This window comes from Panthera leo, chromosome A3 (assembly GCF_018350215.1).
Source record: "Panthera leo isolate Ple1 chromosome A3, P.leo_Ple1_pat1.1, whole genome shotgun sequence".
NCBI lineage: Eukaryota > Metazoa > Chordata > Mammalia > Carnivora > Felidae > Panthera > Panthera leo.
Genome location: NC_056681.1, coordinates 113,400,744 through 113,427,317, shown reverse-complemented (window position 1 = coordinate 113,427,317; position 26,574 = coordinate 113,400,744). Strand labels below are relative to the sequence as shown.

General features: G+C 38.8%; 1 protein-coding gene, 2 non-coding genes and 1 pseudogene across 4 annotated transcripts in view; 1 reads left to right on the top strand and 3 right to left on the bottom strand.

Annotated features, from left to right (window-relative positions):
* TTC27 (tetratricopeptide repeat domain 27) overlaps positions 1-26,574 on the top strand; it is a 186,632-nt gene that overhangs the window by 19,565 nt on the left and 140,493 nt on the right. The window contains exons 6-9 of one of the 2 annotated variants that reach the window (XM_042933280.1): positions 6,546-6,710; positions 10,432-10,565; positions 18,258-18,370; positions 21,698-21,764. In XM_042933280.1, the coding sequence (XP_042789214.1) occupies positions 6,546-6,710; positions 10,432-10,565; positions 18,258-18,370; positions 21,698-21,764 (479 nt within the window). The remainder of the gene's footprint in view (positions 1-6,545; positions 6,711-10,431; positions 10,566-18,257; positions 18,371-21,697; positions 21,765-26,574) is intronic. The other variant, XM_042933281.1, reaches the window with a different exon arrangement.
* Positions 3,057-3,424, bottom strand: LOC122216439 (annotated as a pseudogene).
* Positions 6,128-6,212, bottom strand: LOC122216742. Its single transcript, XR_006201085.1, has one exon.
* Positions 6,292-6,431, bottom strand: LOC122216759. Its single transcript, XR_006201101.1, has one exon.

Genomic DNA, 26,574 nt, shown 5'->3' with positions numbered 1-26,574 from the left:
TTTCCATGGAGAACCTACAGGTTTATTAAAATAATATACATCTGAGTTGACATGTTCCTTTCTTTACTTAAACCTTGAGTCATCCAAAGCTTGAAACTGTGTGTTCATAATTGACTCATTGTTTTCCATGATACTGTGCATCTAGCCAGTTCTTAAATCTTACCAGTTCTTCCTTAAGGGTCCCATGTACATCCATTCCTACCACTCTTATCCTAGGCCATGTCCGAAATCTTTAGTTTGGAAAGGCCCTTTAGAGATTATTTTGTTCAGCTAACTAACTCATTTTACAAAGACTTGTGACTCAAATTGCCCAAGAGCCAGACCTATGATGTAGAGTTTGTAACTCCAAATCCCTCCCACTCTTCTTTCCATTATATTTCTGCAACTGGTCAGTAGGGCAGAATTCTAGTATCTGATAAGGATAATGCAGTTCACATTTCTACAGTGCTAGCTCTGTACCAAGCCCTGTACTCTTTAAGTATATGAACTAGTTTATTCCTCACAACCACTCTTATGAGATAGAACTGAAGACTGAAGAGTTTACAGAGGATGGTAGACTGGTGCATGTAGTGTTCTTTCCTTTTTTTTTTTTTTAATAGCTTTTTTGAAGAATAATTAACCTACAGTATTTACTCATATTTTGAAGTGTGCGATATTTTACACATGTATACACCTGTGAAATTACCACAATCAAGACAATTAACAGAATATGATGTTTTAAGATCTGGCTTTTAGTTTCTCCTGTCACTTAGACAGCTCATCTGACTTCCGAACTAAGGATTCTTTCCATGTAAACTGATCTTTGAAGCCTTTCCAGGTATAAAATAATGTGATTCTTCTTAGGCTGGCTCTCCACTCATCCTAATGCTGGAATTCATTGCAAGATTGTATCCAAAAGAGTTACTTCCTCTTCCCTTGGGAACTTTCTGAAATTACTTTGAGGGAGAATGCATTCCATTGTTAGGATCTGTAATTGCCGCAAAGTGCTTCCTTTTATTAATTAAAAACATCTGTGATTTTGTCACTTATGACTGCTAGCCAGAGCTGTGCTGATATAGTAGCCACTAGCTATCTGTGATTATTTAAATTTAAATAAGTAAAAGAAAAGACATAAAAAATTCAGTTCTTCAGGTTCACTAGCCACATTGGCAGTGCTCAGAAGCCATGTGTAGCTAATGGCTGCCATTTTGGACAGTGCAGCTAGAGAATATTTATATTGTCAGAGAATGTTTTGGACAGGACTGCTGTTGAGCAACAGACAATGACAAGGTAGGTCTGTCCTTCTTTCTATATGACCAGCCCCCAGTTACTTAAGGCTACTGTCACTGTCATTTCACGTCTGAAGGGTTGTCCCTGACTTGCAGACTCATTCTTGGCCTTCGTTCCCTCTCCCTCTATGTTAGTACTGGATTGGTTTTTCTAAATACCATTTACATCATGTCCCTTTTTTGCATTAGGAAAGTCTTTAATTGTTCCCAGTTTTACCTTTGACTTTATATTTTATACTCAATTTGATATTTAATACAAATTGTTTTTAGAATGCTTGCTGTGTTTCAGTCACCATGCCAGGTGCTAGGGATATTGAAGAACTCAGTGGGGCAAGGGCACAAATTACAAGTAGAAAAAAGGGCATAAAGGGGATAGGAAGGGATGTGGTTAATCTAAACCTGAGAGATCAGAGAAGGCTTCACAAAGAGCCTCATGCTTGAACTGACTCTCGAAGAATTAAGAATTTATTAGATGAAGCTGGAAAAGGTATATAACATGTATTAAGAGAAGTACAGAGACTTGAAACATCTCTGTGGGTTTGGGAATTTGGGTAGTTTGGAATGGCTGGAGCAGAGTGTGAGGGTGGGTTGTGTGGCAGGTGATGAGGTTGAACAGGTAGGCAGGAACTGGTTCTTAGAACATTGGATTCCATCTTGATGGTTGCTGTCAAAAGGTTTTTAAATATTTGAGTACTCCTAAGACAGTTATTGAGGGCCACCTATGATAGGGGGTACATAGAGCAGTGAACCAGACTCACGTGGTTTTGTGAGCCTTATGGTCTAGAAGTGAATTGCAGCCAAATTTCTACCCATCTTTCAAGGCCTGCCCTTCTGAAAAGGTTTGTTCAACTATCCTAGTCTTAGGGATATGCCCCCTTTGGTATTTATGATCAGTACCATACAATTTCACTTCACAGTAATTGTTATGTGTCTTCTCTTCCTAGCTCTTCTTTTCCCCATATCTTGTTAGGGAAGATCAGGGCTTAAACCTTGCTGTAGGATCTGGTGTAATTCGAAGCATATATAATAATTCAGTAGATGTTTATTAAAAGTCATAGGATAGAAAAGAGGGAAATTGTTGAGGAAGGGAGAGAGGCAGGAGAAGGATGGAACACTGGAGGAGCAGCAGTAGGAAATAAGCTTGCAAAGTATGGAGATAGGGAGAAAAGGATTTTTTTAAGAGGAAATGAGTTGGCGTTGGCTAGTGCTTTCCTGTTTAGACATGATGTCACAAATGTGTAAAGGCTGGCTTACGGTTATGGATTCTTAGGATAATTGTTTTCCCCCTTCTCCCAGTGCCATTTTTCTTGCTGACCTCTTTTGCATGGCAGACTTAACCTCTTTTTTTAACCTCTCAGTGAAGATACAGTAATTTGGGTCTCAGCTTTGAATGGACTCTCCTGCTGGATTGGCTACTTTGGGTGGGTCTAGGCCTCATCTTCTGTCTTTGGTGTTCCTTGCAGCCATAAAAATGGAATTCTAAGGTCCCTAAGGTTTGGTAGATAGCTTCAGGGCAGAATATGGCTTCGGTGCTTGCGTAATTCCTCAGGTTCAGTTTTCATTCAGTTTTTGTTCTTTGAGGATTCCTTACTTTCTTCTCAGCACAGTGGTATCAAACATCTTATTTATTTTAGTTTATTTATTTATTTTTGTTTATTTATTATTACACACACTTTATTTACTTGATTGAAAGCCTGTGGTACATACAGTGTTTAATATAGCTGACTTAGCTTTGTTCACACTGACTCTAATGTGCTATATTTGGGTTTTCTGTGCTTGAGACTTTGCTCAGTTGCTGCTGTTGCCATTGGTTTGTTTTCTTTCAGATCAGGAGCAAGGTGGGTACTTTCATATAAAATCTTATTTTTAATTTTCTCTCTGGCAATTGTCTCCTGGGTTTTTAGCTTGTATAGTTATACCTACAATGGAACCAGCATCCTAAAGCCACTGAGATAAATCCTCCTACACCAATATCACATTATCTCCTAAATCTACTAGTTAACAAAAGATGTCCAAGGCCAGCCACAACAGATCCTAAAGAGCCATTCATATAATATTGAATCCCACGCCCAGGGAATGTTTTCGGCATCTAAAATTCCTAGGATCTTAAAGGGCTTTCCCGTGGTGGGTTCCCTCGGCTGTGGCCCTGTAGCCATGAGTTCTGGTATATGACTGAGGCCCTCCCTGGCCTGCACTGTCTATTAAACATTTTAAGTCCAGACTTTAAATCTAGCTTTAAAAAAATTTTTTTTTAATGTTTTATTTATTTTTGAGACAGAGAGAGACAGAGCATGAGCAGGGGAGGGGCAGAGAGAGAGAGAGAGGGAGACACAGAATCCGAAGCAGGCTCCAGGCTCTGAGCTGTCAGCACAGAACCTGACGCGGGGCTCGAACTCATGAACCGTGAGATCATGACCTGAGCCGAAGTCGGACGCTTAACCGACTGAGCCACCCAGGCGCCCCTAAATCTAGCTTTTTAAAGGTGTTTTTATTGGGAAAGTAATTGGTCATGCTGTTGGAATTTAAAGATTAAACTAATTCTTAAAAAAAAAAAAACACCCCCAAAACAAAAAACCATGGCTTGTCTTCCTATTTTTATTGAACAGTCTTTGACCCCTGAATATATGAGCTACAGAAGAAGTAGAAGATGAAAGCCAATTACTCTAATATCCACCTGAATTCACACAGGTAGATAGGTAGGTAGGAGGGAAGATAGATACAGACAATCAGCTTTGGGCATTTATGTGACTTAATTATGTGTTATTAGGACAGTTTAAATTTGACAGCCTTCCCTAGACTTACACGGTCTATCACAATGTCATAAGTCTACTTACATGCAGAAATGGCCTTTCTGTGGTTATTGAGAGGTTTTTAAAAAGCTTGGCCAAGTTTTACATCCCTTGATATATATTGCATCCAGAACCTTAAGGGAAAATTACTTTACTGTTGACAACTAAGGAAAATTGTGTCACTTGTGAACTGTGCTAAGATGATAGAAGGTTATTGTATTTCTGAGAAAAATGGCTAGACACTCAGGAATAGTGGGCAGATAGAAGGAAAAAAATTAATAAAAAGCACTAAGAGCACTGAATATCATCATTTCCTGCTTTTCTTGAATTTGGTTTGTGTGGAAGAAATCTGATGGAGTGTCGTTGCGAGAAATTCATGTTTGGATGCCTGTCTGTCTTTTAAAGTAACACATGTACATCTCTGCTTACTCTCTGAGTCCAGAGAATCTCTTTAAAAAGGACTGGCAGTATATAGAAAAACACCTCTTCAGACTCATTTTAATTTCGGTTCAGAGTAAAATAAAAGATATCTGTTTCTTAGCTCTAAGTGTTTGTCAGGTAACTAGGTGATGAAGGAGGTTGGGTTGTGTAACATCACCTCTATATTCATTCTGCCAACTCCCCCCTCACCCCTGTTTTTTCCAATAAGTGTGGATTCACATTCTGGCTTTGCCACTTAACAACTGAGGTGACGAGTGAGTAAGCTATCTAAGTTCAGTTTTCTTTTCGTTTCTATATTTTTTTTTATTTGAGAGAGAGAGAGCTTGCACGTGCACATACACAGGGAAGGGGCAGAAGGAGAGAGAGAATGTTAAGCAGGCTCCATGCTCGGCATGGAGCCCGACAGGGGGCTTGATCCTTCGACCCTGGGATCATGACCTCAGCCAAAATCAAGTGTTGGATGCTCAACCAACTGAGCCACCTGGGTGCTCCTGAGTTTAATTTTTTAATGAATTAAGTGGGGATAGTGTCAGCCTCAAAGATATCATTGTGAGAATTATAACACAATATATACCTAGTACTAGGCTGAGATGGCATTCAGTATGTATCACTTTCCCTTTCAGCTTGAATAATAGAAAACTGATTCTCCATCTTTGGACACTGGAAGTGTATTTTCTATTCATTTATTATGCATTAATTCTTTAAAATATTTTAAAAATCTTTTTTTATAAGTTTATTAAGTAATCTCTACCCCCAAAGTGGGGCTGGAACTCACAACCCAGACATCAAGAGTCACCTGCTCCACTAACTGAGTCAGCCAGATGCCCCTAAAATTCTTTTTTTTAATTGAAGTACAATTAAGGTACAGTGTTAATATTATTTTAACATTATTTATGCATTAATTCTTGTGGAATGCTGACTAACCCACTACTGGAAGCCTTTGTGAGGGGTAGTTTGTCAGGGGTGCTGTAGAGGTATGGCTCAGGTGACCTGTGGACACCCCCTGCACTCTGGTGTGTGTCAACTAGCCTCTTTATTATATATGATTAATTTTGACAGTCATTTTGTTCCAGACACCTTGTTATCAGGTTATTATCCTCCTGTCTATTCAGCTACGGTATTCAGAGAAATAAATCCTAATCTGACTGCTAAGTTAATATTCATTCTCTATTTGGTATTCATATAGTCATCTGTATCTATGTGTGTCTTTCTCCTTTGAAGGGAGAATTTCTACATTCATTATGAGGCAAACAGTCTGTAAGCTGAGCTCTTCATTAGATTTTCTGTGATGTTTATTTGTAGATTCATTTGGTACTTTGTATCTTCACCTTGCATTGCCATATTCTTTTCTAGCATGAGTAAGACAAGCAGTCTAAAATTAGAGCAGATTTATAAATTGTATTTCCTAGGATCCTGTGGAATAAAGGATGGATGTATGCAATGTCCTTAGCTTTGTTCTTGCAACATGTGAGTGCTGAGAGAATGCTAGCTGTGAACTATTTTTATATCTGCGTTCCTCATCTTTAAGAGCAGGGAATATGCAAATGTATACTTCGCATACTGTGGACTCAACATTTTACTCATTTTACTTAATCATAGATTGTTATTTTCATCATAGTTACCCCCCCCCAGTCTCACAGTCAGCTCTCAGCACACACTCCATCACCTGGTTCCTAGAACTCAGATTGTGCAGTGGTCACGTCATCATTGACCAGGGCTCACACTTACAGCGGCAGAGGCCTTCCTAAAGCTCCATCATCTCCAGCCTACATGCTGCCCCTATTCTCCTGGCCCCCGGTCCCCAGCCGCACTTTGCCAGACACATTTTCCTAATCTTTTCAGGCTCCAGGCTAGTGGCATCACCAGCAATGGAGCCTGATCATGTAAGGAAAATACCACGAGCTCATGAGCGGCTAAATCGGGGACTCCGGGGCGTCCCTGCCCTAAGACACTTACTACACTCCCTCAGATGCCAACCTCCCCAATTCTCCCTGCCCCCGCCTGCCAACTCATCATAGTTTTTAATGTTTCATCTCATGTCTTTCAGTGACAAAACAAGAAGGTCTGTTTGTAGATGATTCAGGTCCGTATTTGGCTATTCAGTTCCATCTGGAATGTGCATATATATTTTTATATTATTATGAATATGCAAAAGCAAAGGATCAGTTCCACATTGCTAAAGACATCAGCAAATTACAAATTGATTTGACAGGTAAGACTTGTTACTTTTTGTGGGTTATTAATTGATTTTTGTGATGAAACTATTACATTGGCAGTTTGGCTGTCTTGTTTGGTTGTATTTGATTTTTTATGTTCTGTTCTTTGCTTTATAAAAATAGATTTTAAAGATTTTATTTTATTTCATTATTTTTTTCTCTTTTAATTTTAGAGAGAGACAGAGTGCGAGTGTGAGAGGGGCAGAGTGAGGGAGAGAGAGAAAGACAGAATCTTGAGGAGGCTGCACGTTCAGAGCAGAGTCTGATGTGGGACTTCATGACCCTGAGATCATGATCTGAGCTGAGACCAAGAGTTGGATGCTTAAACAACTGAACCACCCAGGCGCCCCAAGATTTTATTGTAAAAATTCATAGTTTTAGGGGCACTTGGGTGGCTCAGTTGGTTGAGCATTTGACTTTGGCTCAGGTCATGATCGCACGGTTTGTGGGTTCAAGCCCCGCGTCAGGCTCTGTGCTCACAACTCAGAGTGTGGAGCCTGTTTCAGATTCTGTGTCTCCCTCTCTGTCTTTGCCTCCCCTGCTTGCTCTCTCTCTCTCTCTCTCTCTCTCAAAAATAAATAAACATTAAAAATAAAAAATTTCAGTTTTAGGGGTGCCTGGGTGGCTTTAGTCGGTTGAGGTCTGACTTCAGCTCATATCATGATCTCATCGTCCATGAGTTCAAGCCCTGTGTGGGGCTCTGTGCTGACAGCTCAGAGCCTGGAGCCTTCTTCCCGTTCTGAGTCTCTGTCTCTGCCCCTCTCCTGCTCACATTCTGTCTCTCTCTAAAAAAAAAAAATAAATAAAATAAAAAAATAAATAAATAAAATAAATAAACGTTAAAAAATGTTTTAGAAGTTCATAGTTTTAGAACAAATTAGGAATGACTTCTTTATTCCTGGAGATTTCCTCTATTTTCTAGTCTGGTTAGATACATGTTAGTAATGTACAGCAGCCAGGTAGTATACAAATGAACTTGTTTTTAAAAAGTAAGCTCTCGGGGTGCCTGAGTGGCTCAGTCGGTTGGGCGTCCGACTTCGGCTCAGGTCACGATCTCGCGGTCCGTGAGTTCGAGCCCCGCGTCGGTCTCTGGGCTGATGGCTCGGAGCCTGGAGCCTGTTTCCGATCTGTGTCTCCCTCTCTCTCTGCCCCTCCCCTGTTCATGCTCTGTCTCTCTCTGTCTCAAAAATAAATAAACGTTAAAAAAAAAAAAAAAAAAAAAGTAAGCTCTCTGCCTAGTGTGGGACTTGAACTCCAGACCCTAAGATTAAGAGTTGTGTGCTCTACCACTGAGCCATCCAGGTGCCCCTACAAATGAACTTTTTGATCATTTGTTTGTGAATGTGGGTTTCCTAAAGTTTGGCTTAACTCCCAAGTTTGGTGTGGCCTCTTTACATCGCCCTAGTTTTGTAAATACCCACCTTCCATCCTGGTTTTCTTGTTTTCCTTAAGAACAGAAATTTTTGACTTTTATTTTTTTCAATACCTTAGAACACAGGTATATAGTTGGCATTCAGATGTTTGTTGAATGAACGAGTAAGTTACAGAATTTCTTCAAAAACCTCTGTGTTTCTTCTGAGTATCAAATAAGAAACATTAGTTGCTTTTTATATCTTGCCCTATCCCTGGGTTTTCACAATATTCTTGGCATTCGGTACTGATGACATTAATGAAAGTCAGACATGGTCAGTTGAGCACATGTGTTATACCTGTTAAACCTGAGCTGAGCAGTCCAGGCTGTGACAACGGGTGTGTGAAGGTTGAAGTGATTGAACTTATTTGTCATTCTTGGGCTTGGTCTGAGTTATCCCTAAGGCCCATTCTAGGCCCCTAAATTCTTTGTTTCTTGGGGCGCCTGGGTGGCTCAGTACGTTAAGCATCTGATTTTGGCTCAGGTCACGATCTCACGGTTCATGAGTTCAAGCCCCCCGTCAGGTTCTGTGCTGACAGCTCAGAGCCTGGAGCCTGCTTCAGTTTCTGTGTCTCCCTCTCTCTCCGCCCCTCCCCTGCTCATGCTGTGTCCCTCTCTCTCTCTCTCTCTCTGTCTCTCTCTCTCTTTCAAAAATAAACATTAAAAAAAAAATTCTAGGGGTGCGTGGGTGGCTCGATTGGTTAAGCGTCTGACTTTGGCTCAGGTCATGATCTCACGGTTCATGGGTTCAAGCCCGACGTCGAGCTCTGTGCTGACAGCTCGGAGCCTGGAGCCTGCTTCAGATTCTGTGTCTCTCTTTGTCTCTGCCCCACCCCCACTTGCGCTCTGTCTCTCTTTCTCAAAAATGAATAAACGTTAAAAAATTTTTTTCTATGTTTCTTATTGAGCTGGTCTTGTCAATAAAATCTTTCAAATACATTATGAGTTAAATATGACTGTGGCCTGGTCTGGGATCTTAGCCATCTTTTATTACATTGTTTGTATGGGGAAAATTATTAAATATCTAGCTTATAACTTTTGGAACGATGGCCATATGTAAGTTGGAGTCTTGTCTATATTTGAGAATATAGTTATGTATAATATAACTTGTGAGGTTAGTTTCAGAGATTATGTTTTTAAATGTTTCAGCCCTAGGGGGCTTTTCTTGGGCTATTTAAAAACTAATGGCACGGTATTCTGTATAGTCACCTATAACTGCTGGTATATTTACTAGCTAGTTCCTCATATGTTTTCCAAGTTAAGAGTGAAGAACTTAAAAAAATACAAATGTGGTACTCACAAATATAAAATGGGAATCAGATTATTATTTTTTTCCATTTAACTGTAGCCTTTCTATAAAAAAGTGAGCTGTGTTAGGCCGTCTCAGTAGCTATTTTTGTGTAACATGTGTAAAGGGCCAGATTCATTGCAGGATAAAATCTAGACTTCTTAGACGGGTCATTATGGTCAAGGGTCTTTATAATCTGAAGCTTGCCAGAGAATGGATAATAGGACTGTTTCTTCTATTAAAGCTATTCTTGTAGCAAGGTATTTCAGATACAAAATGGACAAAATGTTGGTGTTAAATGAAGCCAGATAGAATCATGGAAAGATAGACTGTGGGATTTAGAACCTGGAGACCTTGGCTTTAAGCTGTGGCTCTGATACTGATAATCCCCGTGATCTTAAGCAAGCGGCTGCACCTCAGAACCTCTGTTTTTTCATTTGTTATATGAAGATGCTGATAATCCTTCTACCAATGACACCTTTTTTCTTTAAATGTTTATTTATTTATTTTGAGAGCTGGAAAGAGTGGCGGAGGAGCAGAGGGAGAGGGAAAATCCCAAGCAGGTTCTGCGCTGTCAGCCCAGAGCCCGAAGTGAGGCTCTCTATCTCACGAACTGTGAGATCATGACCTGAGCCAAAATTAAGACTCGGATGATTAACTGACTGAGCCACCCAGTTGCCCCCATGACACTTTTTTGAGGAAGGAGGTAGTTTGATGCAAAAGTAGGTATGTGTAATCCAGTGGCGTAAATCTTGGGTTTGAGTTCTGGCCACATAGCTTATTGGCTTTATAATTCTATTTTAATTTTTAGTATTATTATTAATTTTTATCTCCCACCCCTGGCTTTATAATTTTATAAGTAGTTTTAAAATCATCACTGGGCCTCAGGATTTTTTAAAATGTGAAATGGAGAAAATACCTTACAAACTCTAAAGCACTCTGAAAATACTACTTTTCATGATTGTACAGTTGATCTAATTGACAAATCAGTAGATACAATTTAATATGCTTTTTTCAGGTGCTTTGGGGAAGAGAACACGGTTCCAGGAAAATTACGTGGCACAACTTATTCTAGATGTGAGAAGGAAAGGGGATGTCTTTTCACACTGTGAGTTCAGTCCCGCACCCACTCCTCAGGAACATTTAACCAGGGTGAGTAGGATCGAAAGTTAATTGAATTAACATCCAAATCTGACAGTGTCAGTAGGTGAGTTTTGTAGAAACACTGAAGGGGTGGGAAGAGGCTTCATTTTGTCCCTTTTTGAGCTGTTTCAGGGTGGCTGGGGTTTTAAAAAACAAACCTATGGCTAGGCCTTTTTTACCCTTAAGTAGAGATAAAATGTTATTTTTTTTCTTAGACTTCAGTAATAGGAATTAGCAATGCAGTTAGTTTGTATTACCCTTCCTGAAAGAATTCGAAGGACGAACTGAGTAGAGTCTAATTTTTCTAGCTGCTACCGTATTTGTTGTCTTAACTTTCACCTTCTATGGATATTTTTAAATATTAAGAGACATGAAATTTCTTAGACTTCCTCTTTAAAATATATAAACAGATGATAAGAATACCTTTTTACCAGTGTTCTGATCCTTTGTTACTCTGTCATTATTGGGCTGGTTGCTGCCTTAGTATGTTTTTCTTGACCTGGCTAATGCATTCTCTTCTTTTTTTTTGTTTTTTGTTTAAAGATTTTATTTTTAAGTAATCTCTACACGCAACGGGGGCTCGAACCTATAACCCTGAGATCAAGAGTCACCTGCTTTACTGACTGAGCCAGCTAGGGAACCCATGCATTCTCTTTTCTTGTAGCTTAATTTTATGGCTCTTAGCAGGATAATAAGTTGGAGAACTTAGTGGTCAATATTCAAAGCTAAGAAGGTACAAAATGCCTTGGGTTAAGATCCAAGAGCTTGTGACAAAGCTTGATTGGGACACAAGGAATCCCTGGGAAGTGAAGGGAGCTAAAAGCAAAAGGTGGTTGGGGAGGGTGTTATGGTGATTGACAGTGACAGCTGATGGTCTCATGCAGTCTGACCCCTAACACAAAAGGAAAATTTAAATAGTAACTACTCTTGTTTTCAGATAATAAAGAAATTTACCACCCCCCCCCCCAAATAAATAAATTTATGGCTCTTGGTCACTTTACCTGTTTAGATGCCTTTCCATCTCCTTCCACAGAAATCATTAGCATTTATATTTTTTTATTGCAGAAATCCCAAGCCAACATTTTTGGTAGTCCTTTGCTTGATGTTACTGTCTTTGAAGCCCTACTCTTCATTTTAGAGCCTACAAGCACATTTATCTTGGGTACTTTGAACACCAAAATTCTATTCTGTACTGAACATAGTGCCAAGAGTAGGGGCTAGGGATGGGAAGGGAGAGTGGCAGCAGTCAGGAATCCCAAGGAAAACCTTTAATGATGTATTGTATACCTCCTGGGCTTACTCCAAGCACTGTCTTGTTTGCATTCAAGATATCCAGGGAAGAACAGCTATTGATTCTAAGAGGGGAAGGAGGGAGGTAAGGAAAAGATGTAGAAACTCAGGGATAAGACTACACAGGGTGCTGCCTATACTTCCCCACATAGGTTGAGCCATAGTGAAGGAGGGCTTGTACTGCTGTGTTGATGCTGGTCCGGGAACACTGTGCTGTTACCTGCTTCCGTCCTTGGCCTCCTTACATGTCTGGAGTCTCCTCTTTAAGCCTTTATTTTTCTTTTTTTCTTTTCTTTTTTTTTTTTTAAACCTTTTGATGTAAACCAAATCCTTCTCTAAATCTTAGATTAACTGCCATAATCCTGATCTTTAAGCCACAGCATAGCATCAATGAAAAGAGATTTAATTCTGCAATCCATGCGTTTAATTCAGTAATCCATTGTTGTTTATTTTATTTTATTTTTTTTTTAATGTGGAGTTCTCTTATTCAAAATTGTCTTCTGGGGGCGCATGGTTGGCTCACTTGGTTAACCAGTCTGACTCTTGATTTCGGCTCAGGTCATGATCTCATGGTTCGAGAGTTCGAGCCCCACATTGGGCTCTGTGCTGACAGCGATATTCTCTTTCTCTCCCTCTCTCTCTGCCCCTCCCCTGCTCTCTCTCTCCCTCTCAACATAAAAAAAAAAAAAAAAAAATTGTCTCTTGTGATGATAAACAGGATAAGGATATGATGACTGTTATTAGGAATGCAAAAAAATGATACACAATTTAATATAGAATTTACTGAATCTTTAATATTTGAAGTAAAATACATTCAGATAACCTTATGGTTTTCATTAATTACTACTTAAAGGAGTAAGGTACAAATTATGTGATGTATGTATTGATTACATAGGAACAGCTTTATACTTAAGGACAGAAGATAGAATTGCTTGTTTAATTTCATATCCTATTTCCTTATGTGAAGGATACTATTAGATTATAAAATACACTATCTTTTTGATAACCACTCTTTGGGAAAAAAGGCACGTTATTACATCAGTTTTAGTTATTGCAAAATATATCTTGATTGGAAATGTTACAGTGTGAAAATGTATATCTCAGAATTGAGGAAACAGTAATTTTATTGCCAGTGAGGAGCATATTTCCCTGTGGGCCTTTCTAGAGTCTTAATCTGTTATTACTGGGGAATTATATAGATTCAAGCCATTGGAGATCACCAACAGTTAGGAGCATCCCCACTGTGCAGATTAAAGACACACTCCCTGTTCTTAGTTGTTCAATTGTGTATTCACAAAAAACAAAAATGCATACATGATCACTAATGAGAAATATATATTAAATGCTACGTATGGTATGTCTCACATATTGGAGATAAATTATGTGCTAATTTCTTGGTTAGGTAGAATGTTATGAGGTACAAATGGTACTGGGGCAGAACAATACTCTAAATTTGGGACTTGCAGAATGGTTAGGTAAGTACATACGGTAGCCGACCCATTAAAACATTTTTTTTCTTTGAGAGAGAGAGAGAATGAGAATGAGTGGGGGAGGAGCAGAGAGAAAGCATGAGAGAGAGAATCCCAAGCAGGCTCTGTGCTGTCAGTACAGAGCCAAATGTGGAGCTTGATCCCAACTCTCTGGGATCATGACCTGAGCCGAAATCAAGAGTTGGATGTTCAGCCGACTGAGCCACCCAGGTACACCAACAGCCAACCAATTTTAATTTTAGAAGAGCTAAATAGGAACATAGAGAATTTTGAATGAAGATCAAAACTGATTACTTGTTTGTGTCTGACAAATAAATAATTCCATGTGGCCAACTCTGACATATCTCAGGTCTTCTGTGGTGGAGGGGAAGGAGTCCTGGGATGGTAGAGGAGACTTGGGCCCCTGTCCCTTCCTTATTGTCTAGCCTGGGATGAGAATCTGGTACAGTTACAAAATACTTAGTTTCCTCATTTGTTTTTTCCACATCACGCTTTGTTAAAGGATCAGATTAGATTTATAAAGGTACTGTATGGGTGTGTTAAAAACATTGTGTATTAGGAGCACCTGTCTGGCTCAGTCAGTAGAGCATGTGACTCTTGATCTCGAGGTTGTGAGTTTAAGCCTTGTGTTGGGTGTGGAGATTACTTAAAAATAAAATTTTAAGAAAAAAACAGAAAACAAAACAAAACATTGTGTGTTAATTAAGTAGATTAATATAACCCTATAGTGATGTAATAAGATGAGAATTTTGGGATACTGTAGTGCTACATAGACCAATATGGTAGCCATCAGCCACATGTGATTATTAATCACTGGAAAGTTGGTTGGTTCAAACTGAGATATGCTCAAGTGTAAAAGACACATCAGATTCATAGACTGTATGAAAAAAAGAATGTATGATGTCTAATAATTTTCTCTTGACACAAATTACTGGAATAGTATTTTGGATGTATTAGGTTAAATCATACGGTTTGGTTTTTTTTTTTTTTTTTTTTTTTTACTTTTTTACTTTTTTTAAGTGTGGCTGCTAGAAAATTTAAAATTATGTATGTAGTTCTATTTTTTAAATTCTGAAAGGCCTGTCTTGAAAATGATGGCCACCAGGGTGTGCTGTGCACCCGCCAGCCCTGCCTTTGAAGGGTGCCCATTCCGGGAGGAAGAGCCATTTTTTCAACTGATTCTGAGCAGTCGCCTAAGTTTCTGTGTTCCTCCCATCAGCAGTTGTTGGTGTTGCTGTACTCTTTTCTTGAAACCCTGTAGGTAGAGACAGACCCACTGTTAGGGTGATTTTGAGGCTAGACAAGGAAAGGTGTTCCTCTGGGCTGTGTTTTGGGCAGACTTACTGCTTACTAGGGAAAAGGTTACGAGTTAAGAAGTTGACCTCTTAGCCATAGACAGTCCAGCTTTCTGGTCTGTTCAGCTCCTAGTTTTAAGTGCTTTTATTGAATTAGAAAAGAAAAACTTAAAGTGTGCCTATTTTATTTTAAATGTACATTTTGCATTTTGAAAAATAGACCCCATAGAGCCACCACCATAATAAAAATACAGAGTCATTTCCATTACACCAAAAAGTCGCTTATACTTCTCTGCAGTCAGTCACTTTCCCTCCCACTGGTCTGCTTTCTGTCACAGATTAGAGCTGCTTTTCCTAGAATTTCAAATAAATGGAATCATACAGTATGACTCTTTTGTGTCTGGTTTCTTTCCCTTAGCATAATGTTTTTTTAAGTTGTAGCAATTCTCTTTTTTCCCCAGTTTTACTGAGAAATAATTGGCGTGTCACTGGATAAGTTTAAGGTGTTCAGCATAATGGTTGGGTTTGCATAAATTGTGAAATGAAATGATTACCAGGTTCAGCTAACATCTATCTTCTCATATAGTTGAAAAGAAAAGAAAAAACAGAAAAAAGGGAAAAAAATTTCTTCTTAGGGTCTACTGTCTTAACAGCTTTCCTGTCACACAGCATACATCACATCAGGTCATACATCACATTCTTAGTACTTATTCGTTTTGTAACTGGAGGTCTGTAGCTTTTGACTGTCTTCCTCCAATTCCCCTTTCCCCCACTCTTTGCCCCTGGTAACTACAGATCTGATCTCTTTCTCTATGAGTTTTATTTATTTATTTATTTTTAGATTCTACGTGTAAGTGAGATCATACAGTATGTATTTTTCTCTTACTTAAGTTAGCATAATACCTTCAAAGTCCATCCAAATTGTCACCATTGGCAGGATTTCCTTGTTTTTTTTTTTATGGCTGAATAATATTCCATTATGTACCATATCTTCTTCTTTTCTTTTAATGTTTATTTTTTATTTTTGAGAGAGTGGGAGAGGGGCAGAGAGAGAGGGAGACAGAGGATCTGGAGTGGGCCCTGTGCTGACTGCAGAGAGCCTGACGTGGGATTCGAACTCACAAACCATGAGATCATGACCTGAGCCAGAGTCACATGCTTAACCCACTGAGCCACCCAGGTACCCTGTACCATATCTTCTTAATGCATGGATGCAAACTTAGGTCCATCAGAGGACAATGTGATTATCCATTTACCTGTTGGTAGACAGTTGAACTGTTTCTAATTTTTGGCTCTTATGAATAAAGCTGCTTGAAACATTTGTGTGTAAGTCTTTGTGTGAACATATGTTTTTAATTCTCTTTGGTAAATACCTAGGATTGGAATGGTTGGATCGTGTGGTGTGTTCTTAACTTGATGAGAAACTGCCAAACTGTTTTTCCAAAATGGTTGTACTGTTTTATATTCCAAACATCAGTGTATGACAGTGCCAGTTGCAAATGCTTGGTATTGTCAGTCTTCTGAATTTTGGTATTCTAGTGTGTTGTGTGTGTGTATAGAGAGATCCCATTGTGGTTTTACTTTTTTTTGACAATTCATTTTTTAAATCAATTTTTTTGAAAAAGAACTTCTATCCAAAAGTTGATCCATTTTAATTGATGAGATTAAACCCATTCAGTTTGATGGCATTTGACAAATACATATATCTAACCATTATAGTCAATGTATGTTTCATTACCCTAGAAAGTTCCATCATGCCCCTTTGCAGTTAATCCCCCACCTCAGTGGCCCTAAACAGTCATAGATCTGTTTACTGTGACTAGAGATAGATTGCTTTTTCTTTTTTTTTTTTTAATAAAAAATTTTTAAATGTTTATTTTTGAGACAGAGCATGAGCTGGGGAGGGACAGAAAGACAGGGAGACAGAATCTGAGGCAGGCTTCAGGCTCTGAGCTGTCAGCACAGAGCCTGATACAGTGCTCGAATTCACAAACCATGAGATCATGACCTGAGCCAGAGTCGGACACTTAACCAGCTGAGCCACCCAGACACCCTGATAGTTTGCCTTTTCTAGAATTTTACATGAACTTTTTTGTATCTGGCCTCTTTTGTTGAGCATGTTTTTGAGATTTACCTATATGGCTACCTGTGGCAGTAGTTCCTTTTTATTGCTGATTAGAATTCCATTGGATGGATATAGTATAGTTTTTCTTTTATCTGTTTATTGACAGACATTTGAGTTGTTTCTGGTTTGGGCGATTACAGCCCAAACCATTGGGCTTATGAACATTTATTTATATATGTCTTTGTGTGGATATGTTTTCATTTCTCATGGTAACCACTTAGAGTGGAATTGATAGCTCCTATAGTAAATATATATATATTTTTTTATAAGAAGTTGGCAAAATATTTTCTGTGGTTGAACACCATTTTAAATTTCTACCAATAGTGTGTGAAAGTTCTCATTGCTCTAGATCCTTGTCAACATTTGTTATTGTCAGTGTTTTAAATTAGTATTTCCTCTTGACTACTGTTGTCAGGGATCTTTTTGTGTGCTTATTGGCCACCTTCCTTTATGAAGTACCTGTGGAAATCTATTGTCTACTTTTCTATTGGGTTGTTTATCTTCTTTTTGAGTTGTAAGAGTTCTCCATACTCTCTGCATACAAGTCTCTTTTCAGATATTTGTTTTTTGAATATATTCTGAGTCTGTAGCTTGGCTTTTCATTTTCTTAACAATGTTTTCAAAAAACAGAAGTTTTTAATTTGATGAAGTTCAATTTAGTAAGTTTTTTTCTCTGATGGTTCAGGTTTTTTTTGTATGTTCTAATTAAGGACTATTTACCTAGCCCAGCACTGCAAAGCTTTTCTCCTCTGATTTCTTCTAGTTTTTTCAGTATTAGCTTCTGCATTAAGGTCTGTGATCAATTTGGGTTTAATTTTTGTGTTGGTATGGGATAAGAGTGAAGGGTCATTTCTTTCCAAATGGATATCCAGTTGTTCCGCCATGTTTTTTTGAAAAGACTTTTCCTGTGTTGAATCACCCTAGGCACCTTTGTTAAAACTCATTTGACCATATGTGGGTCTAAAATTCTGGACTCTATTTGATTCCTTTCATGTGTATGTCTATCTTCATGCCAGTACCACGCTGCCTTGGCTTTGTAGTAATTCTTGAAATCAGGTACTCTATCAAAGCCCCCTAAGTCCTCAGATTTTATTCTTTTTCAAATTGTTTTGGTTATTCTAGATCCTGTTGAGAAACAGAGTTGGGAGTGGATGTTTTAGATTAGAATTTAGAGCAGAGTATGGAAAGATCTGGTTTTAAATCCTGGTGGATCAGTAGAGGGGCTTTTGCCTACTGGGCTCAATGAATGATAGCTGTTGTTTCCTATTACTGATATTGTCAGTGCATTCCTGAGGTTTAGATGGCATGTCCTCTGTTTCTACGTGGTAAATTATCTCTAAATATGTGTTTCACAAGAAAAAGCCTATTGACCATATGTAGACATTGTATAATCTTTAAACAAAAAGGTAAGTTATCCCTCCTTAGTAATCAGTTGCATACAGTGTATTGAATGAATCAAATTTAATTTTTGGTCTAAATATTTTCTTTTGTATTGCACCAGAATCTTGAACTCAATGATGACACTGTTCTAAATGAGATTAAGTTAGCAGATTGTGAACAGTTTCAGATGCCTGACCTGTGTGCTGAAGAGCTTGCTGTTATCCTTGGAATCTGGTAAGTCAGTTACTTCCTTGGGTACTTTGAACACTTCGCATATTGTTTCTCTTGTATTGAGAAAGACTATTCCAGGACTCAGTTGTTCTGGATGAATAGGGAATCTTATAATGCTTATAAGGATCGAGAATAGTGGGGCAATCAGTTACCACTAAACCACCAGTGGTCTCCACTGGGCAACCAAGTAAAGGGTTAGAGATTAGGAATCTCAGGGATCTCCTTTGAATTAGTATACTTATCCTTCTCTTTTCCTTCATAAGTAAAATATCTTTGATTAGCTTTTGCTAGAAATAAACTTTTAATAAAGTATTTAGGAGAGTTGAGAATGACTAATTTGACCTTTGAGGATATTTACATTCTGAAGGATAGAATTCTTTTTTTTTTTTTTTTTAATTTTTTAAGTTTATTTATTTATTTTGAGGGAGAGAGCGCCCTCCATGGGAAGGGGCAGAGAGAGGGAGAGAGAGAGAATTCCAAGCAGGCTTGTAAAAAAAAAAAAAAAAAAAAAAGTCTTTTCACTCAGTAGAACTTACCCTTTTGTGACCACCTCATAGCATTTTACTTCCTTTCCACTGACAGTAGGATTTCATTTACGCACAAGTTGAATGCCGCCCTCCATTCCTCTTGTTAGTTAGGGTGAAAGGGATCACACACACACAGCTGTGCTTCTAAGCCCACAGCACTCGTCCTATCACATTATTTGATTCCACTGACAGAATTTATGCTTACTGTGAAACATTGTCCAATTCATGATGATTCTTAGTATATAAATAATATAAATAGCAACTATTTGTGAGCAGTTTCATGTACTAGGAATTGCACCATGTACTTCCAACATTACCCCCTCTTAATGTTCTAGTGACCCTAGAGTTTGTTACTCTTCTCCATTTTTCAGAGGGGAAAGTGGGTTTAAATGGCTGACTGACTTACTCAGAATTACAAAGCAGCAGTGAAGGCTTGAATATCCAGGTTTTACTGACCTTTCAGTTTCTTAAAACATCATTTTGGCAAATTCATGATTGTCAGCTTATCAGAAAATTAAATCAAGCAAAGTATACATATTCCTAGGCATTCTGTCAATTGAGCTTTAGGTACAATGAATTAAACTTCACAGTTGAGAGAGGACTAAAAGACAAAGAAAATGCTTGTTCTAAAATACTGTTTTTTTCCTCCAAATACAATATTGATGGAACAGTTAAAAGTGCTGAGTGGATTTCATAGGCAACTTGAATCTTCCCTGTTCGGTAGAAACTACTTGGTTATGTTTTGAATCTTGGAGCACCTGATGCGGTTTATAAATGAGTCAGGACATCTACATGAACTGAATTCCCTTGGGGGTTGTAAACATTGATTTTGTTATACCGCCTGATCTCTATCTGATCCCCATGGTCATTACCTGTATGGGAAGGTGACTTGGACGTTGCAATGGGCTGGGTTGGTTTAGAAAGGAAACACAGAGAAGGTGAATTCTTACAGATGGTTGATTGGTGAAGCAGTGGGGCTAGGAAAAAAGAGACAAATGAAAAACCAGACTCTTAAATACAGAGAACAAGCTGGTGCTTGCCACAGGGGAGGTGGGATGGAGGGATAGGTGAAATAGATAAAGGGGGTTAAGAGTAAACTAATCTTCTTTTAGAGGTTTTGTTTTTTTGAGAGAGAGTGCACGTGAACAGGGGAGGGGCAGAGAGGAATGGGGAGAATCCCAAGCAGGCTCCATGGCCAGCACGGAGCCCCAGTGTGGGGCTCGATCCCACAACTGTGAGATTATGACCTGAGCCGAAATCAAGAGTTGAATGTTTACCCAGGCACCCCGAGAGTAGATTTATCTTTGTGGGCATTGAGAAATATGTAGAATTGTTGAATTGTTATATTGTATACCTGAAACTCCTATAACACTGTATATTAATTATACTTGAATTTTTAAAAAAGGTAACCACTGTCCTTAATTTTGCATTTGTCATTTTCTGTAAAAAATTTTTTTTTGGTAAACGTTTATGCATTTCTGAGAGACAGAGAGAGACAGAGCGCGAGTGGGAGAGGGGCAGAGAGAGAGAGGGAGACATAGAATCTGAAGCAGGCTTTGGGTTCTGAGCTGTCAGCACAGAGCCTGATGCGGGCTCAAACTCACGAACTGTGAGATCATGACCTTAGCTGAAGTCTGACGCTTAACTGACTGAGCCACCCAGGCGCCCCTCTTGCCTTTTCAAAAAATATATTTATTCACATGTTTTTATACTTCTTTTTTTTTTTTAATTTTTTTAACGTTTATTTATTTTTGACAGAGAGAGACAGAGCATGAGCAGGGGAGGGGCAGAGAGATAGAGGGAGACAAAGAATCTGAAGCAGGCTCCAGGTTCTGAGCTGTCAACACAGAGCCCGACGTGGGGCTCGAACTCACGGACCACGAGATCATGACCTGAGCTGAAGTCAGATGCTCAACCGACTGAGCCACCCAGACGCCCCACATGTTTTTATACTTCTAAGTTGATTGTTTCATGTTGTTGGTTTGTGAGCTTTATGAAAATGGTATCTTACTATATGTAGTCTTCTGTGATTGTTTTTTCTCTCAATATTCTGTTTTTATGATTCATTCATGTTTTATATGTAACTACAATTTACTTCGCATTACAGCATCCCTTTGGGTGAATATTTCTCTGTTTATCAGTCTCCTTTTGGACGTTTGGATTGTTTCAAGATTTTTTCCTATCATACACAATTTTACTACGGATATTTGTGTGTATGGTTCCGGTACACCTATTCAGGAATTTCTCTGGGCTCTATACCTAGGATGGAATTATTGAGTTAAGGATATATGAAAGTTTGCTTTACAAGATAGTGCTAAATTGTTTAACAAAATCATCCTGTCAAATTGTACTTGGATCAGCAGGATCTAAATATTCCCATTGTTCTGTCTCTTTGACAGCCTTTCTCTAATTTTTGCCTAATGGTTACAGTAATATTTTAATTTTTTTGGCCTGTGTTTGATAAATAGGAGCTGGTGCCACATTAATTCTTTTCATTTTCTTTGTGACCTGGCACAGATTAGATTGCTTTCCCCCAGTAAAATAAGTTATGTTGAAATTTAGTATACCAGCCACATTTTATTTGTTAGCATTTTACTACATACTTGCTTAGTACATTATTTACTGTCATACTTATCTTTGGCACACTCATATCTATATTTGTACATGATACAATATTACAATATGTGCTTTGAAATATATACACTTTACGTTGCCTTTTTAAAAATTTGGTGTCATTAGTTACAACATGCATTTTAGAATTAATTTGCTTTTTTTTTTTTTTTTTTTTTTTTTTAATTTAAAGCACAAATTTCCAAAAGAATAACCCAGTGCATAAGTTAACTGAAGAGGAGCTGCTGGCATTTACATCAGTGAGTAATGTCATCCTTTCCGTTTAATTTTTTTCCTTGTATGTTTTAGGGCTTCTGATGTATTCTTGCCTCAGATTGCTCCTGTTGAAACACTGCCACTTAAGGAAGTTAAGGGGATAAAACCTCATCATTTTAGTTTCCAAACCACATCTATCTTGCTGTTGGTTTAAACACAAGCATTTTCCTTTGTACTTGCTTGGATTTGAGGGCAGTGACCAAATATGTCTTGTTCATTGTTTGATCCCAGCACCTAATAGGTGCTCAATAAATGTTGAATGAATAAATGAAGTGACAGAACAAGAGTTTGAATCCTCACCCCAAAGCTACTATAGTATGCAACTCTTTTGTCTAAAACTGAGGGTGACGCCTGCATGGATGGGATGAGCAAGAGGACATCAGACAGTGAGGAGCAGAGCCAGGAGGGTGTAGGTTATAGAGGACAAGGAGGGAGGCAGTGTCCAGGGCACGAGGTGCTGGTCAGCCTTCCACACCGTAGAGCAGTGAGAGGCCGTGGGCACTGATAATTAGTGCATTGCTTATCTCCTGGACGGGTCCTGTGGAATATCATGTAGTCTCTCTCATTACGGGGAATTAAGGAGGGAATGGGGTATAAGAAAATAAAGCTGATAGATAAAGACCACAGTCAGAGAAGAATGTCAGTGAAAAGAAAAGATCCAGTAATAGAGATGTTTGAGGTTTTGAGATCAAAGAAGGATTTTCAAGAACAGAAAAGTCGCAGACCAAAGGGTCACTTGGTGTCTTCTTAGCTTTATGGATAAAAAGATAACGCATGTCTTTGATGAGCACAAATTACTTAAGATAATTTTTTCAAAGGCATTTTTATTATCCTAGTTAGAATCAAGTGAGAATTGTGATGTTTTTTTCTTTGTTATTTTTCAGATAAGGCAAAAATGAAGTACTTTTATCTGGTAGAAAGCTAGCTTACTTTGTATTGTCATGTACATTTTGCAAGTTACTGTTTCCTGCATAAGGTCTTGGAACTGATGGGATGTACATCCTTTGAGACCTCTGGGGGCCTGCTTTCTTTTCTCACTTAAGCATTCTGAGAAGTCTTTGGTGTTTATGATGATAGTGTATCTATATGTAGGTAACTATGTGGAAATGTCCCTGTTTATTCACCACATATGCTATAAGGAATTTGACAAGTAAAGTGTTAAACACTTTTTTAAAAGATTTATTTAAAAATGATTCTGTGTTTCCTATTTATTTAGCTAATCTCTGTTGAATACTGAATCTATGTCAGGCATTGTGCTGGTCACTGGGATACAGTGTCAACAAAGTCTTTCCCTCTTGGAGTTTACATCTATTTACATTCTTGTGGGGGAAATATATAATATACAAAGAGAGAAATAATATATTTAACAGATGTGCTTTGGAGACCTGTAGAGCAGGGTAAGGGAACATGAATGGCATGGGGATGGCTGTGTCAGAAAAGGTGGTGGGGAGGATCTCAGTGAGAAGGTGACGCTGAACACAGGTCCACGTGCAGTGAGGCCCAGGGAAAGGTGTGGAGGGTCTGAAATGGTGGTCAGTTTGCAGTACTGTAGGGAAGTACAGAGCTGGTGGGGACAAGTGTCTAGATGATACATGATGACTGGGACGCTTGGGTTTCTTCTGATGACTGGGGTAAACAGGATGTAACATGTGCTAGGAAGTGTTCCTGCTGGCCTTTTATGGGGAGGGGATCAGTAATAACATCCTTTGGGGGACTGGTCTTAGCAGATTAAGGTATATGTGTGACCCATAGTTATCCTAAAAAACCCACTAAAATACTCTATTTATATTCAAGCAGTTAATTTTTTTTTTTTTTTCAGCGTTTCCCTTTGGTGCAGATAAATTTCTTCCTTTTTAAAAAACTTTCCCTTTTTTATTTTCCTGTTTCTTTTCTGATTCTTCCCGCCCTCCTCCCCCACCCATTCTTGTTCCTCTCTACTGTGAAGTACTTCTGACGTAATTAACTCTGGTAACCTCTGGGGTAGGTAACTCATCTCTCCTAACTTGCAACGAGGTCATAAATTTGAATTTTATACTTTTCCCCCAGGGGCTTCACAATACATAATGTTTTTGCTCTCTTTCCTCCTCTAACTCTTCCAAGTCAGAGCTGACCTGAGGACTGATCTCTTTGGAGGAAAGCTGTTTGATTACAGTGATGCAAAGTGCCAGGCCTGACTCTTCTAAGGAGATGAGTTTTTAAATTCCAAGTGAATCTTTATTTCTTAAGAAGTAGCGTGAGGAACTTACCTGTAAGGAGGGCTTTTAGGAGCCCCAAGGATGCTTTGTGATCTGCACCACCCCTTCTTTTGTTTATCCCAAAGGAAGCATACAGAATATACTGGAAAAATCCAGATGAGCCCTTGTCAACTCATCCTTGTATTTATCAGTACTTCCTGACATCCCTTCCTTGTGCAAGATATTGAGGCAGATAATAAGATGAGTTGGAAGTGGCCCCTGGTTTCAATGAGGAATTTCATTGAAATTTATATCTTGTATAATGATATATCCTGTATATAAATATCCTTTATCTGTATTATTCTATATTACTCCAAAAGAATATTGGAGGAAAAGGGAACACTTTGAGTTGCTACCTCACTTCTGAACTCTTGAACTTCTGTCTGTGCTTTTTTCTTTCTTTTCTTTTCTTTTCTTTTTTTTTTTAAGTTTAATTATTTTGAGAAAGAGAGAACGGGAGAGGGACAGAGAGAGAAGGAGAGAGAGAGAATCCCAAGCAGGCTCTGCACTGTGAGCACAGAGCCCGATGTGGGGCTTGAACCCATGAACTGTGAGATCATGACCTGAACCGAAACCAGGAGTCAGGTACTTAACTGACTGAGCCACCCAGGTGCCCTTTCTTTCTTTCTTTTTTCCCTTCCTTCCTTCCTTCCTTCCTTCCTTCCTTCGTTTATTTATTTCTTTTGAGAGAGAGAATGAGAGCAGGGGAAGGGCAGAGAGAGAGGGAGAAAGAGAATCCCCAGCAGGCTCCTCACTGTCAGGGCAGAGCCCAACTCAGGGCTCAAACCCACAAACCATGGGATCATGATCTGAGCCAAAATCAAAAGTCAGATACTTAACTGACACAGTCACCCAGGCACCCCTCTGTGCCTTTATTTAACACAGATCATATTTGGGCTTATAATTCTTCATGTATTCATGTATATTCATGTATATTTTCCCTCCCACAGGACTATAAACTCTCCATTTCAGGGACTGGGCTTTGTTCTTCTCTGGGTCTTCTACAAGGTCCAGTGCAGTGCTTCCAAGCTTCACTTGTAATTGTTGCTCAGTAAATGGATGCAGAAGAAGAGAATGAATGAAATAGACTCAAACCCTGGACAGGATTTATTTGTGTCCATTACCTTGACGATTTTAGGTAGTGCTGCATGATGGTACTTGATGGGAAGGATAACCACTTGTTTCATCTTCTTCTGTGTGATGAGGGAAGTAGGGGATGTGCCTCGTCCTCAGCACTGAAAACTTGTTTTGAGGATCAAATTGGAGAATGTCCTGACAGTACCTTTGAGTAGGTAGAGCTGGTGCACCCATAGCTTTCAGGGATGAGCTGGATCATCTGATCACTGGTTTTAGGAGAGCATTTGTTTTCCAGGAATAAGAATTCCTAAGGGGATAAGACCTGCTTGAAATTGGCTGTAGATGTGGGAGAGAAGGAGGAGGGAGGAAACAGCATACTCTTTCTTGCTGGGCATCCATTTACCTTCTCTGGCAGCAGCGTGGTGGCCTGGAACTAGGGGTGTAAGCTATTGAGACTAAGAAGTGTCTTTTTGTTAACAGAAGGTCAAGAGTAGTTTAAGTCTTAATATTCCTACCAGTGGATTGTAAGCGCTTGAAGGGATGGGGACCATAGTTACTGGAGATTTGTTAAATATTTATTGAATAGGGGCACCTGGGTGGCTCAGTAGGTTAAGCGTCCCACTTCGGCTCAGGTCATGATCTCGCAGTGTGTGAGTTCGAGCCCTGTGTTGGGTTCTGTGCTGACAGCTCAGAGACTGGAGCCTGCTTCGGATTCTGTGTCTCACTCTCTCTCTCTGACCCTCCCTCACTCAAGTTCTGTCTCTCTCTCTCTCAAAAATAAGCAGTAAGAAAAAAATTAAAACAACAAAAAAAGTACCTTCCCACAAGATGTTAATTACAAGGGTAAAAGGGTAAAAGAGAAATCTCTTTTTTGGAGACATTTTTATTAGTGATTTCCTGTTCGTGCAGCATGTAGAAATACACGTGAGATAATGTTGGGAGAATGTTTTAATTCAGCAATGTCAGAAGCTTATCCTGAAAGAAATATTTTATTTTTTTAAGGTTGTCATAATGTGGTGCTGTTCCTGAGATACTCGATCCACACATTTCAGGAAAACTGAATGACTCATAGTGAAAATAACCCATATTGTTTTAGAGAGCCATTTATGTTGTATCGGCTTGATAATTTAAAATTAGCTGTTATCTACGTTATTTCCTTTCAGATGGGCCAAGTCAGTGACATTCAGTAATGCTTTTAATTTCCTTTCATTGTTGAAAATGGGAACAATTTAGTTAATTCATACAGGTGTTTCAGTTTTCATTGGCAAAAGTTTTGCTTAAGTGTGAATTGATACTGGCAGCCTGCCTTCTGACTGTCTGCCGAAGCCCCAAGGTCTCCGTAAATGAAAAAAAGAAAAGACTTTTGGAACTTACACATTATATTGTATATATTTTCTCTTTCTGCTATAAATTTTAAAGCTATTTAATAAATACTTATCTGTGAACATAGAACGGTTTGCAAACACTTTTACGTGATTGCCTG